Source organism: Callorhinus ursinus, unplaced genomic scaffold (genome assembly GCF_003265705.2).
Source record: "Callorhinus ursinus isolate GAN/ISIS: 27379988/994484 unplaced genomic scaffold, GSC_fseal_2.0 scaffold10, whole genome shotgun sequence".
Taxonomy (NCBI): domain Eukaryota; kingdom Metazoa; phylum Chordata; class Mammalia; order Carnivora; family Otariidae; genus Callorhinus; species Callorhinus ursinus.
Window position 1 is genome coordinate 75,242,320 of NW_027397072.1, and position 15,864 is coordinate 75,258,183.

At 45.1% G+C, this 15,864-nt stretch overlaps 1 protein-coding gene across 5 annotated transcripts in view; it reads right to left on the minus strand.

Moving 5' to 3' along the window:
* Window positions 1-13,848: 13,848 nt before the first annotated feature.
* The window catches only part of CAMKMT (calmodulin-lysine N-methyltransferase), a 379,199-nt gene continuing 377,183 nt past the window's right edge, over window positions 13,849-15,864 (minus strand). For all 5 annotated transcript variants that reach the window (XM_073897773.1, XM_025868911.2, XM_073897772.1 and 2 more), the window contains one exon: window positions 13,849-14,398. In XM_073897773.1, the coding sequence (XP_073753874.1) occupies window positions 14,321-14,398 (78 nt within the window). In that variant the 3' untranslated portion in view covers window positions 13,849-14,320. The remainder of the gene's footprint in view (window positions 14,399-15,864) is intronic.

The window sequence follows — 15,864 nt, forward strand, 5'->3', positions numbered from 1 at the left end:
TTGATGTCCAAGGCACTTGAGCAGAGACCTGGCACAGAGCATGTGCTCAGTAAGTATCTCTTGAGTGAATGAATGATCACGAAGGTGGCCACAAAAGAAACATGTCTTCAGCTAATCATAGTTTGAGAAATAACTCACATGAGCCCAAAGCAAACCCCATATACTCCATCTTAGACATCTGATACCTGACTAGGCATAGACATCCAGGCCTTCATTATTGCTGTGCAAAGCCTGAATTACAGGCTTCCCGTGGCCTCGTGTCAAGCCTCAGCTCTGGCCACGGCGAGCCCTGTGGTCGAGAAGATGGATTCCAGTGCAGCCCACAGGGCTTGAGGCTTATATGGCCTTCTGACCACCCAAGCATTCTGCAGGGACTTTGTTCAGGACAGACAGAATTGTGACTCATCTCTGGACAAGGCCCTTGAAGCCTGGAAGGAGGGAAAGTAGCCGACTCACCCAAGAGACCAGGAGGAACTTTTCAGCTGAGGCCACAGAACCCCCAGGGGGTGGTCCGGAGGCTGCCTAGCACCGATGGCGATATTTCTTGCTGGGAACAATATCGCTCCACACCTCAGCTACCTTTTTGGCTTTGGCTTCCCAGTGGTGAGGCTCTTATTAAATTTGGGATTACCATGTGTAAAGCACAGTCTGAATTTTGTTTGCTCTGCCATGTAACTTGCCTTTCCAAACACTCAGTCAGAGCTGCAGTTAATCTACTGACCACAGGCTTAATCGGCAGGTGGCCAGGAGGCCCCACCAAATTCCTCCTGACCCTTTGTTACCTGGCCTGGAAGGGAGAGACCCCTTGTTTGGGAAGTGTTTCTCCTCCCCCCGAACATTTTCAGTATTAAGAGTCTTTTGTCACCATAAATCTGAAGCAGGGGATTATGACGGGTAGGCTGTCACCCAGATTGTTTCTTGCAGGGGATAATGGGAAAAGTTTGCGGGCTGGCCTAATGAAACCTTTATTCAGGGGACAATACCGTTTCCATTAAGCTAAAGCTCAAGCCTCAACAATGCCTCAGAACAAACCCAATTTGAATATTTAATTTGCGATGGAAGGGGCTGAGTAAACATCTCTCTCCCCTCAGCCCCTTTTGGGAGACCCCTTGCAGCAAATCTGAGGAAGCTTCCAGAGTCGTTAATATCAGGTTAGCAGCTATTATTGCCAACATCAAAAGTGGAAAGATCTAAATCTTTAATTTTCCATTGACATCAAGGAATGTTTAGTTGTAACCGCTCCCCCCCCCCCAAAAAAAAACCAGGAAGGGAATGCTAATCATATAAGCGACCAACTAGAATCTGTCTGTTTTGAGCCTTCGGGCAATGTAGACTTTTGGATGAGAGTTCTCCCCACCCTACCACCAAGCCCTAAGAGAAAGAAACACCTAAATATGCTGGATCATTTTTTTAACATGGCTGCAGTGATGTCAAATGCACTGTTCGGAGAACGGAATTTTCGGTGTGTTCCTCCTCTACATGGCAACCAGGCAGCGAGGAGACAGGCCCTTGAGGGATGGGGTTGTGTGTGGGCGCCTCTGCGCTGAGAGTAGGCTTGCCCGAGAATAATTCCTCTGCGGCTCCCTGGGAGTTTTCTTGTCCCTACCCATGGCATGTCCGTGGATTCTTGGTTTCCTTTTGGCCTCTTGCTCCCTGGGGGACATGTCCTTTGTTCTGCCCTCCCAGCGATGGTAATGGGTCCTCACGAGTTTATGGGCTGGCTCTATTTCCTCATCTCTTCTGCTCTCCTTAATTTTCATAGTCTCTACCGATGGTACAGATGATGAGAAGCCACTTAATCACTGTACGGGGGTGAACCTATCACACTGACACACTCAATTTCTCTGTCAAAAACCTTGGCTTCTCCCTTGCCAGGAAGGAAGGGCAGGGAACACAGGGAAGGAATGTCTCTGGTGTTGCTGACCCAGTGGCCACTGAGCCTCACCTCGGCCCAGGTGAGCAGGCCACAAGTGACCTCATGTGGGAGAGGCAGCTGTGGTCACAGTGCTGGATACCAGGTGAGACACTTTAACTAACTTCCCAACATTCATTCCTGGGGTTAGCCATCAAGTCCCAAGACAAAGAAAGCATTTCAGGTGATTTTAGGGACTGGTCACCAGCAGCACCTAACCGCGACCACTTGGAGTCCTTGGAGGCCAGAGTCCCAAGAAAGCTCCTTTGCAAGCAAGTAGAGTGTGTGTGTGTGTGGCAGGAGATGAAGGCTTGGCACGTGACTTCTGAGGGGTGGCTGACCTCTGCTCTGTCTGCGGTTTGGGCCTCAACCTGGCCACATCACGTGCACGGAAGCCTCAGCAGGGCCCTTGGCTCGGACACGGCTCTCCACTGTTGCTTTGCCCCAGTGACTCTACTGGTCCAACCGCTGAGCCCTGGGGATGCCCACCTTCTTTTCCTCTGCAGCCAAATGAACTGAAAAGCCTCCTTTCCAGCTGGGCCTTCCCTCTGGGCAAGGGTCTCACCGGCAGAACGGCCAGGGTTCATCGGGGCACACCATTCCCTCAGCAGAAATGGTGATGGGCCAGAGATGGCTGGGCAGGGCATTCTACCTCTCTGAGCCTCAATCTCCTCATCTGTTGCAAAGCAGATGATATAACAACAAGGTCAGAGGGTGGATGTGAAGATGAGGAAGGGTTAGGGAGATGGTAGCAATGTAAAGTGCTCAGCATGATGCCTGGCACACAGTAAGTGCTCAGTGAACGTGAGCTGCAATCCTTAGTTGAGGTTTTCTTTCCTTTAAACAGTCCCAGGGTTGTAGGACATGTGATCGCTGAGGACAACTTTTAGAGGTGTTCATTGGGAGGTTTGTAACATTTCTGCCAATTCCTGAATGCAGCCTAGAAAAAAGGGTGGAGATGGGGACAGAGGTGTCCTGGGCTGGTTCATTCCCAGCTGGTTCCCATTCTCCTCAGAGCAGCAATAGAGAAATCAAGATCATGTTACTCCCCTTCTTAAGATCTTCCAGAAGATTCCCACTAAAATAAAATGCAGCTTCTCCTCCATGGCCTACAAGGTCCTACACACTCTGCCTCATACCATGCACTTGGCATGCGCTATGCCCGACCCACCCAGGCTCTGCATTTTTGCTTCTGCCTCAGGGCCTTTGCACTCTCTGTTGCCTCTGCCCAGAATTCTCTTCCTTTCAATCTCCAAAGCTTGGGTCTTTTTTGTCATTTATGTTTCAACTAAAATGATTCCTCCTTCAAGAGAGCTTCCTTGACCTTTTATCTAAAGGAGGTCCAGTCACTTTCTAAAATAGCAACTCATTTTATTGTCTTCAGCAGACCTTCCTGATTTGAGCCAGCCTTATTTGTGTGCATGTAGATTGCCTTTCTCCCCCCGCACTAGAATGCTGCTCTGTGAGGTCAGGGACTTTGTCTCTCCGGTTCACAACTCTCCCCTAAGTGCCTGGCTCCTGTTAGGCTTTGATGAACCTCTATGGGATGAGTGGATCTTTACCTCATTTAACCCCACATTCCTGCAAATCAACATTTTCTGAAATCACCCTCTGCGCCTTAGCTTATGAGCCGCCTGCCCTGGTAGGGCCTTCCATCCCACTGCCACCACTTCAAGGCCCACGACAAGTCTGGCCTCCTCTTCCAAAGTGTACTTGGAAGTACACTTTAACTCTAGCAACCCTTCTGCTAGTCCTTCCCTACGGATCTGCATTATTTGAGGACGTGCTCCATCTCCCTAGGAGTTTGTAAGTGCTGCGTGGGCCTCATTCTCTTATTCCCATACGGGCAGGTGTATGCACTGTCCAGTCAGGAGAGCCCTCCGGGCCCCAGATAACATTGTAAAGCTATTAAGTGGCTTTTGACACTGGTATTCTCCCATTTCTGTTCTTCCCCAGGTCCTGGAGTCCCTTAACTTCCCCTAGGTTCCCAGTGTCCTCTCTCCCCCCACCCCCCATTTTACTTCCCCATCCCCACTAAGGCCTGTTCTCAGGTCTTTCACACCAAGGACCATGACAATGTCACCTCTGCCAAGAAAAGCCCTGTTTTAACAGTACTCCCCACCTTGAGCTAAGGGGAAGATGTCCTGTTGGTGGAATTTCAGTATTAGTAACACATTTCTTTCCCACCCAAGAGCTTTCCTGTGCTCTTTAAATCTTGTCACATAGGGAATTACTTGCCCTGCATCTGCTGAGCTCAGTGGGGCCTTATGACCAGGAAAGAGGCTGGTCTCTGACCTCCCTGGGTTTTTCCCTTAGTACCCCTGAGTGCTGGATGCCTAGAAAATAGTGTGAGTGAACTGTGATATCCTGGGGGTCATATCCATAGAAAGAATAGAAATGAGCTGCTAGTCCTACAGCCTCATCCTGTCTGGGCACTGCCACCTCTCTCCGAGCGTATCAGAGGATATTAGGCAAGGCCCATCTGGGGGCCCAGGAGGCATCAGGATATGAAGACCCCTGTTCCCAAGTGCCCGTGAACTTGCAGATCATGAAGCTGGGAGTGGTGCGTGTGGAGGTCCCATCCTGCCTGTCGTCAGTGCTCTCACACCTCCACATATCCCCGGCCAAGTGGAGCAAAGGGGCTTGCATTCCTAATGCAGTCGGTTCAGACTTTTGTGCTGACCAACCCGATCTTCACTCGAAATCCTGCTAGTTGTAGGTCAAGCCCAGACTTTGAATCTTCCTCCTTGTCACTTGTGTCCCCAGTCCACACTGCCATTTCTTCCACCAGGACCACCACATTACAGGAGCCTCCTAACTGGAATCTCCACTTCCTCTAAACTACCCTCCATTCAGCATTCGGAGTGAGCGTTAAAAAAAAAATCTCCAATCGTGTCATTCCCGCTACTCCAAACTATTCCATGGCTTCTCATCAGACTCGAGATAAAAATCCAAACTCAGTTGGTCCTGTACAGTCTGGCCCTTGTGCATCCTACATCCCTCCTCCCAAGGCCCCCTTTCACTCCTCAGGGGCACCAGCTCTGGTGGGGCCTGCCTTCTTCATTCTTCCCTCTAAGCTCCTCAGCCCCACCATCACTGCTTTGCATGACTGCTCCTTCCCACAATGGAGACCCTCAGGGAGGCTTTCTGCATCCATCCTGTCTGAAGTAAGGCCCCTCTAGAATTCTCTAAGACCCTATCGGTTTTTCACAGAATTTATCACAATTTATAACCATTCTATAAATGCACTGGCACATTTACTGTTTAGAATGCAGGCTACGTGTGGAGAGCAATTCTGTCTTTCTCACTAGGGTCTAGCATCTAATGGGGTCTTTTTGTTCACTATTAGATCCGCAGCACCTAACAGGGTGACCAGCACCCTAAACATTTATTAGATAAGTGGATACAAATGAAGGCTCTAGGGCCCCCACTGCTTTTGAAATGACCCCAATATCCTGTCTTGCTCTCCCCCCAGATTCAGCCTGCAACAGAGCAAGGTGGGATGTTGGGGTCATTTCAGAACCTCACAAGACAAAGCCTACTTAGAAGTACTCAGTATTCTCTAGGACCAAGCTAATGCAGGACAACTTTTCTTGGCAGTATCAGGGAATGCTGATTCCCCGAGATGATGAAAATCTCTGGCCCTGATAACGGAAGGTCTTTATCTTGAATACTTCACAATTTAGTGTGAAACGGGAAATTAAATTCTCTAGTTCAGAGAGGAGGAAAGTGATGCCCAGAAAGTAAGTAGCTTGCCTGAAATCACCAGTTTGTTACTGGTACAGCCCGGGCTGGAATCCAGTTATTCTGATTCTGACTCCATTGTTCTTTCTCCTGTAGCTTATTTTCTCTTGTGTCTTCCAGGAGCCTGAGAGTGGCTTACCTCAAAACCATTTATTAACTCATGATTCCGTGAGTAGGAACTTCGGGCTCGTTCTCAGCTGGGTGGTTTTTCTGCTGGCTTACCTGGCTCACTCAACGCAGTTAGAGTCAGCAGCTAGTCTGCGAGGGGCCGTTAGGTCCTGAATGCCATCACTCACAGGGCTGGAATAATGCGGACAAATGGGCTCCAGGTGTCCGGTGTCTAGCAGGATAGCCCGCGCTGGTAGCCGGCTTCCAGAAGTGTCAAGAGAGAGGAAACTCCACCGTGCGAGAGATTTTCAGATCTGTTTCAACTCCCAAGTTCCTAATGCCTCACTGGCCAAAGTAAGCCAAATCAAGGTGAGAATCAAGGGTGGGGAAACAGATTTCGTTTCTTGATGAGCAGAGCTGCAAAATATCGTTTTGTTTTCCCAATCTACCGCAAGGGTGGAGCCCGATGAACCCCTTCAGTATCATATTCATGTTGAGAATATTGTAACCCTCCTATGGTTTATCTAGTCTGTTGGGGGGGGCGTGCAGAAAAGGAGGCTGAGGCTAGAAAAAGCCCCCGGCTGTGAGGTGAGGGAAAAACACAGACAGCAGGCTGGAGACTCTGAGGCCTCAGTCCCCCAGCCCAGGTGGTCCTACGGAAGTGGGCTGACCCAAATACCTGGGAAGAGAGGAAAACACCTCAGACAGCTTAGGAGCTGTGAGCTGTCTCATTCTTGTTGGCTCTTGGCATCATGAGATGCCACTTATATAAATGGTTTGGCCAAGAGAGAGAGAGGGAGTGCATTCCACTTAAAACATAGAACGGTCAGGGCTGTGCCCTCTGCTCCCAAAAATAAAGCCTATAAAGGAAAATGAAGGCTAATGCCCCTGGAGGTGAAACCACAGGTCAGGTGGGCAAAGCTTTTAAATGTAGTGTCTTCTGTATTGGGAACAGCATGGTGACATTCCCCCAAGCTCAAGGAGAGCTTGGCCATCAGGAGGCAGCTTTCACATCAAGGCAGTGATGGGCTGAGCTCACTTTCCGACCCTAACAGAATCATGCTAAACTTCCGAATTTCTCACATTGGTGGGCTGCGAGCAATAAAAAGCAAGAATTTCATTTAAAAGCGGTGTCCTTATTCCGGATTGAGTAGGTAGTTTTCACCGGTGTTTTCAGATCCCTCCGCCAAACCGTCCCTGTGGACCCGGCCCAGGCTGGTGAGGTGACAGCGCCCACCCGGAAGGCAGAGGGGCTTCCAAACGAGGTGAGGGAGGGACGCTGCTCTGAGGACTTTTTCTTGTATTTCCAGACAAATTAAAAACCTCCTTACCAGCCATTCATTCCGAGGAGGCCTCTTCCTTCCTCCACAGGGGGGCTGCAGTGTTGGAAGGAGATCGGATTCTGGGAGGCTGGGCCTCCCGGGGCTCTCAAGGAGGGGGAGCCTGCAAGAATGGAAAGAGAGAGGCCCTAACCCTGAAGAGATTGGCAGGCAGGGAGTGGGGGCAAAGTGCAGCCCAGGTCACTGGGAAAAAAGAAATCTCAAAGTAAGGGAGTGGGGGAAAGTTCCACTTCCAGCCTAATTATGAAAGAAGCCTGGGTAGAGAGGGGCGGGAGAGCCCAAAGGAGCGAGAAAGGGGAAATGAGACGTTGCAGAGAGCAGAAAGAGATTCTCAGGGGGCACGGGCTATTGAAGGAGCTCAGGCAGGGAAAGGTGTCGCCTCTTCAAATGCGGACCGGTTAATAACTGATTTTGAGAGACCTGGAAGCACATTTGCCTGGGACTCCCAAAAAGGGAGGGCAAAATGCCCTATTAAGGGTGGGACGAATTGATTTCCCAAAGAACAGCACCATTTCCTCCAAATGCCCTCTGCAGTTCTCCTTTATCTGCCCTGGAGGCGGCAGGTGACCTCTGCACAGGCTCCTGGAGGCGCCTTTGTTCTGGGCATTCTGCAGCCGCTCCTCCCCCACCCCTTGCACCTGGGCAGCAGACTCAAAATGCACTTGTCCACCCTTGGCTGGCTCACAGGGAGGGATGGGCGGTTGCCTTTGTATGGGAAACGCCACGAGTCCTCCAACTCTTGTTTTCTCTTCAGCTTGACACATTCGCTGATGGTTTTCCTGTTCCTTCTGACAGCCACAGAAACCTACTCCCGGGGAAAAGGGAGTTTAGCCTGCAATACTTTATCTAGTGAGACAAGTTTGTGATTGGGACTACCCAGACGGGCAGACCCTCACTATTCAGGGCAAGAGCCCTGCCATTCAGAAACTCGGGTCTGCCCTAGAATCCCAGGTGGTCCCTGCTGAGTCCTAATCCAGTCCCTCTGAGGTTTGCTAATTTAATTGTGTAATGGTCCACACCTGAGACATTCCCTTAACTATCTTTAGGACATTACTTGGCTTAAAGGAAAGACTAATAAGAGTATTAAGACAGGGACTTAGTGAAAGCTTTTGTCATCTCTAAAACATCTGAGTCAAGCAGAAGAAAACTGGGGGTAGGGGGAGGAGGAGGCGACCTCCAAGTTAGAAAAAGCAACAAGAAGTAATTAAAGTTTTTGCTAGGTGAGTCTGAAATATGTATTTAGCCCTTGTAAATTAAATACGCTGGGTTTTTAAAGAGCGATTTCCCCAAACATCTATTATTCACATCAGTAGGGCAGACGGTAAGCCACTGTAAGATTTATAGAAACTAAAAGACTTCCTATGCCAAAGGTTAATGAAAGTGTAATTTGAATCATGAAATCTTTATGTGTCGGCTCAGTTTACACCGAGGGCTCATTAAGGATGCTTTTGGTTCGGCGGGCGGAGGGTGACGTCACTGCGGGTATTTAAATGGGCGGGGCGAGGCTGCACGGCGTGTAATTCTTTAAAAATATAAAAGCCTCCTTCTTTCCTTCTGTCTCTCCAGCTGTAACAACTTCACTGACTGTCTTGGTTCCACCCCGAGGATTTCACTGAGAGAACACGTTAGAGGGAATCAGGAAGCAGAGAAAAGGTCACAAATAAGCACCTCAGGAACAATGAAAGCTTTTCTCTATGCAGCAGTGGGAGAGTTGCTAGAAAAACTGGAAAGGTATTAATCAGAAGTGGCTATAAATCCTCTGGAGTTTTGCTCTTATAAAACTCCTCAGAGAAAGTCTTGAAGAAAATGCAGGTCAAAGCCCAAAAAAGCTCTTGATCAGAGATTGCTGGAGGAAAATCTTCCCAGACGCCTTTAATAGGCAGCAATCACCCCAGGAGTGGGGAAGCCAAGTACGCTTGAAACATGGTTGCAATTCCTAATAGGTCTTGTCACACTTAAGGCACTGCAAGCTCCATCCAACGAACAGCTGAAGCTAGCTGGCGATTCATAAAGCCAACAGTTTAAAGTTTATTATGATGAAAGCACTTAATGACAGCCATCGCTAGGGGCCCATCATTTATAAAGCTGTGCTGAGTATTAGACATGTAGCATGACCACCAATTTTATGTCACAATTGCTACCATAAAATGACCTTTGGTGATTTTTGCTGCATGTGGTGGACAGCTCTTCCTTCACATTAGTGCTCTGTGGCTTTCTTTGCAGACTATTATGCTGTCTAAAGCTTATTTGGCACTGTCGTGAGCCTCAACCCTTGTTATTACCCCGAAGGCCTGTCTAAAAAAAAAAAAAACCAAAAAAAACACACAAAAAACTCATGCTATATTACACCACTCCAATAATTTACAGTTCTTACCAGCCTTGGTTAGTGTAATATTTTAATGCAAATATGCTATACCATTGCATTTTACTAAAAAAAAAAGTTCCCAAGCATGTGGCTAGGACAATATCCATATGATGGCAATTCACTGAAATCAGCCTCTGATTCCCTGGTCAAGTCTCACTGTATGGGCACTCTTTTCCCTGGGGGGTTAGAACACCTCCAAAGGGGGGGGAGATTAATTAAACTTCCCTTGAGAAAGAGATTAAAAAAAAAATCCTATGTGTGATAAACCCACCTAAGGCAGAAACACCAATTCTTACTTCCTTACATCCCATCCCAATGCAAATTTCCATCTGAGTAACATTATTTAATTAGGATTCCATTTTCCAACCTGCTTTGTGTAGTTAGAAAGTGTTTGAATACCCGGCCACTTTACTGCTCTGATGTAAAACGCTGCTGAAAAAAAGTGGTCTGTCCATGCTTACACTACCTTTAAATTGTGTATATAATTTTATAAATGATATAAAATCTGCTTCTAGTCCCTGAAACACACACACACACACACACACACACACACACACACACACATGGCACACTGCAATTTTGGAAAGATTTAAAATATGTGATTTCTGCTGGTACCTACTGTATTGGGTTTTATATAAAGCTTTTTCAATAAGGTAAATTGTTACATGACAAACTCATCTTCCACCATTATCATCTGCTGTTTGTGTTTAACAACAGGAGTGCCGCTCTAACAAAACTGTTGTAATGGCTGTACAAATTACTCAGCTGAAAGCTTTTCACCAAACAAAACAGTATTAATCAGCAGTTCTTATGAAGGTGCTAATTAAAAACAATTTTCTTCCTCAGTTTGCAATACTAAAGCCATCTTCACTTGCACATTTTCCAATATACAGCTACTGTACTTGCTCACACTTCAGGCCCTCTATTAACTATTGAATCTCCTATTAGCCATTTTATTACATTTCTGTTTACAGGCTTGTTGACATTTTAAAAGTCACAGTATGATCTGTTTTATCTATTAAAAAAAGTATTAATTGAAAAGTCAGGGACAAAAAAGGCAAAATATAGCCTCCAAATGCAGGCTTCCAGGGCGGAGAGCACAGTGAGCTTTTAGCTAGAGCCTAGGCAGTAAGCTTCCTGGGTAAAACAAAGTCTGAGAATGAAAAGTGGCATTTCAAGCTTAATGGTTTGTCAAACACCAAAAAGCTCCTTCCTGATTTGGAAAGAGTCCACTCGGGAAAACATATTTGCCCTGTCTAAATTCAGTTTCTAAGGAGACCCTGACTTTGAAATCAATCTTTCTAAACTATGAGATACACTCTGCATAATTATGACATTTCATGCAGTCTGAACTCAGGAGATTTTGATCTGGGGTGAGGAGTATACCTGCAATCTGGAAACTGGAGTCCCAATCTCGGGTCTAAACAGCTTCATCTCTTGTGTGTGTGTGCGTGTGTGTGTGTCCATACACTATGATTCCCTCCCCTGTGTGGGTGTCCTGCCCTATATCCCCTACCAGAATCCAGTGAAAGGGTCCTGTCGGACAATGCCACCCAATTGTTTGGCATGGATTGGAAACAGGTCGAATGCTGACTAAGCATAAAGACAAACTCCATGGAAGTTGGGTTGAGGGAAGGGATCGGTCTGTTCCTATTAAACAAATAAACAAAAGCCTAACCCTTAGGAGAAGGTATGCTCTACTTTGGTAGTGGGAAGAAGGAAAAAACAACAACAACAAACCCACCACCACCACAACCTCCTGCCTATGGTGTTAAAACCAGCTTCTCCAACAGTCAAAAGCAGTTAACTAGTTCAGGACAGACACCTGGCTGTTGAAATAGGGCTCCAGAGGGCCACTAATCCTTCCATTCACTCAGTTAACTGCTGGATCCCCCAAATTGATTCAACAGGTATGCCTTGGTAAATTCAGCCCATACTGAAGCCAAAGGGAAAATCAGCAAGGGGTGGGCAGCTCTTCTCTGAAAACACCCGAGGAACCAGCCAGAAAAGCTTTTATGGCCCCGACAAGTTTTCTGCTGAATACTGAGCACCTAAATTACCCTTCCCTAATGGAAGTTACATTTTCATGCTCAAAAAGCCGACAAAATACACAATTTATACAAAATAGCATCAACCTCTTAGGTAGTCTTTTCTAGCACTTTTATCCCAATTCACAGCATATATCTTGCTATAAAATAAAATATATTTCTTATAACCAAGTTGTATGTGGCTGTTCATATCACCGCATTAGAACTGAGCATGGGTGATACGGGAAACATTCTTACATCCAGCCCAATCTACTTAGTAGGATAAAGGGAAATCATGAGTTTTATCAGGGGATTCAGGTACATGGAGAAGAGGAATATCATAATAATTCTAATGATTTCCTACGCAGACAGGCTTCCTTTTGAAACAAACACAGGCATAATTACCTAATAGATAATTATGGAAGGGGGTATTTCAATTGCAATTATATGACCCAATAATGATGCATAGAAATAATGCTTAATCATAAAGTTCAAAAGAAATGAAGATGGTAACTTTTCTAAAGCAGATGTATTTTTTCCTTCTCAATATTGGCATTTCATTAAAAATTTGAGAAAATAAAAACACTTTTAAATTCTTCAATAATACACAACATGAGTTTCTCACAAACTTCCAAAGAGCCTGGACTAGAGATATTTCCAGGTGAGGATCCCATAAAGAGCAGATCTACGAAACCTTTAGTATTTTACAGGAGACTCTCTAGGTTTTAATCACACAATAAGCATACTTCTTTACTAGGTATCTTTTGGTAAGAACAGCTCAATTCTTACACCATGCACCATGTCTCAAGCTTAGGAAACTACACATACCGTTCTCAGTTATTTTTTTTAAAGAATGTATTACTACTAGCTCACTTTTTAAAAATAAAATTTCTCCCAAAGAAATAAATGCTGGATTTCTACACCCAGGACACACAAACGCAAATTAAACTCTTGCCAATTCATGTATTTTCGTGAGAAAACAAAGAAAATATTCTCTACATTTCCAAAGAAAAGAAACAGAACAGACCATCTTAGGTGGTACTATAGGGATGGGTTTTCTTTGTCTGGCAGATTTAGTTGCAGGTTTTCCAGAAGAAATCACTTCTGCTGTATTTTCACCAGTATAAATGGAACTACCTGTGTTGCCTTTTAAAACATTCCAAATTCTAATTTTTAAACAAGAAAACATGAAGCCAGTGTGCAACCTATACAGTCGCCAAAGGAGAGCTGCCACTAGCTGAACTACTCAGCTAAATGGCTGGTTTGCATTGCCCTGGTCTTTATCTAGCACTGAGAATAGACTGCTGTTTTATCCAAAGAGGAATAAATTGCTGTTATTGTGATGTTAGCCCATCACTTGGCATTGCAATTCAAGTTTTTGTGAGAAAGAAATGTATGATCTAACTGCGACTTGACCTATGCCTTCTGAGATCCATCTAGGTGCTCTAATGGAGCAGAAAGAGTGGTGAATACAAGGACATGCAAACTGATGGTGAAAAATTTGTTTGATGATAGAAGTGAGCAGAGAAGACGTTTGAGAGTGGCTGTTTTTATGACCGTTAAGTTTGTTTAACATGCAAAAGGATTTGCCCCCGGTCTCCCACCTATCCCTTTAATTGCAGCCCACTAAATACACGCTCTGCCTCGACTAAAGATAGGAGAATATAGAGCTAACCTACTAATGATATTACTGCTAAAGTGGGCCCAGATGATTCCTTACAGATAAACATCTGAATTTCCACAAAAGGCATTAGAGTGTCTCGTGGATGCACCAGGCAAGGATATGCTTGGGTTCCCTGCAGAAAAGTCATTCTCTCTTAATCCTAGGTAGCACCTAGTAAATGTTTACTACACACTCGAATCACAGCATACACCAATATGTGCTTCCTTTAAATCAGGTAATTGTGTGGTCGAGGTTTGAAAAACTCCCCCTGGTTGCAATCTAGTTTATTAGCCATTTATTCAAAATTTCTCTGGCAAGGACCTATTTTGAAAGAGGTCTGGAGAACGGCAGCAGTTAGATGTGAGCCCCGATAAAGGCTCACTTTTCATTCATAGTCAGAGCCTAAATGTGCTCTTCTTGTACCTAAACAGATAATAAGCACTCAGCACACTCCTCCTCCTTGACACAACACATTGAGACTAATCACACATAATTGGAGAGGAGGGGCAGAGGGTTGGCCACGCTATTGTGTCCAGAGGACAAACGGTCAGTTTATGAGGCTTTGGGCTGATGTAGTCATTTCTTATACATCCATAGGGAAAAAAAACATCCTGTTTAAAAGGAGAAAGAGAATGAGTGAGAGGGACAGAAAAAAAAAAAAAAAAAGATGGCAGATTTAATACAATTAATTTGAAGATGAGAAAGATAGGCTTTATTTTTTTTAACCAGGAAAGAATCATGATGTTTGCTGTGTTTACAGATTAAAAAGTACCACCACCAAAACAGAACAAAGACCAAGATCTTTTTTGAAAAGGGGGGGGGTGGGAATCACCAAAAGAAATTCTGTCTCAATTAGGGGATAAAAGATTTAGGTCTCTCCTGAGTCCAATTCAAATCTCAGGTTGTTTGTAGATGCGTAAAGACAAAGGTTTGGTCCAAGAAGAGCAGATGAAAAAAGGAGTCCAGGAAAGCTGGGGAATGATGTGAGTGAGGACAGGTGGGCCCCATAACCCACATGTGGAATGGGGCAGAGGTGGTGGGGGGTTCACAGATCTCAGGGAGCCAAAGGCTTGCTGCATATCATACCCATCACAGGTTTCTGTTTTTGTGACAATATGCCCTGTGCACTTGGTGTTTTCGTCTTTTGAGCAGCTTAATCTTCTATCCATTTTTGGTTAAAATAAGTAGAAGTGGGTAATGAAGGTTTTCTTCATAGACGTCCTGGTTCTCCTTTTGCAACTGAAAACAATCATAGAACAAAAAAAGGTAAGGAGACTCAGCTTAGGATTTTTTACCAGTAGTTTTTAATATTAAGTATAATGAAGACTTCTTACTTGAATATATTGTTCCGGTAAATAAATCGCAAAAAGGCAATGCAAAGTAATTCTCAGTGGCATTGGCAAGATAGGACTATGCATCCATCAGGCTGGAATCTTTCCTTGGGCAGGGGTAAGGAGGAGGGCAGGGTGCTTTTTCATAAATAGCCGGACCGCATTTGTGACCTCTATGAACTGTGGGGCACTTCAGTGAAGGGAGAACGGGAGGCTCGCTCATCTGCACCAGAACAGCCATTTGGTATAGAAGTTTCTGCTCTTGGTCCACTCTGTCTCCCACCCGCGCCCCAGGAACAAGGCAGGCAGGCATTTCCGATCATCTGGAGACTGGCAGCTCCCGGGTACAAGGGATGGGCTTCCGGGCCCAAGACATTTCAAAGGCTCTCCGGCTGCTTCTTGGGGGTTTTAATAGTAATGATAATTACAAAAATTTTTTTTTTTCTGAGGAGGAAAAGGTAGTCCAACAATTAGAGCTTCCATACCATTCAAGTGAGGTTCTGAGGGCCTTTCCACGGTGGATTTTAAAATCCAGTCAGAGTTTTCAAAGCTAGAGTAAGTACTCTTTTCCTCATTTGGCTAGAAGAATTTTAACAGCCATATTTGTATTTATCCTAGCAAACAGTAATTTGCTATTTATAAAGACAAAATTAACATTTTTGAAATTGGGGTTTTTGAGCCGTTAATTCATTTTGTATTGATAAGGATCGGAAAACAGGTATTTAATTATGCATGGACTCAATTCTTTTATTGTTTTGAATCAGATTACCCCCCTTCACCCCCGAAACTAAATGAATGGCTCCAAACATGACACTTTCCTGGATTAGTATAGGTCTAGGGCATATTACCTTGAATTTTTTGTGTTTCTTCTAAATCATATTCCCAAACTGTGACATACCCTCACTGTTAAGGACAAGGAGCAATGAGACTGCTTTTCCTTTCTTACTGGGGAACAGAAAGCCAAGCCCGTCTTTACTTTCTAATCCATTTTCGTAAGAAATGATGGTACAATCACTGAAGTAACTGCATTCTGTTTTCTTAGATGGAGTTTGCTTTGTTTACAGATGATTAGTTGTCTACCTTAGAAAGATCCTCTGGATTTGTGTTGCCACCAAAGTCGGGACTGTTAATTGTAAGCACACGGTCCCTTAACATCACTCTTAAAAAAAAAAAAAAAAAAAGACCAAGAAAATGGCTTCCCAAACTTCCCAATCCAAACCCACTAACCAGGACCTACCAACTATAAATACCTTTGTTGCCAGTTGCCCTAGTGATAGAAGGAGCTCACTGAAATATTTTACATAGGGAAGAGGGGGCCAAGCTAGCTCAATTCTTCCTCAGGGATTGGGGATCAGGGAAAGTTGATTACTCAGC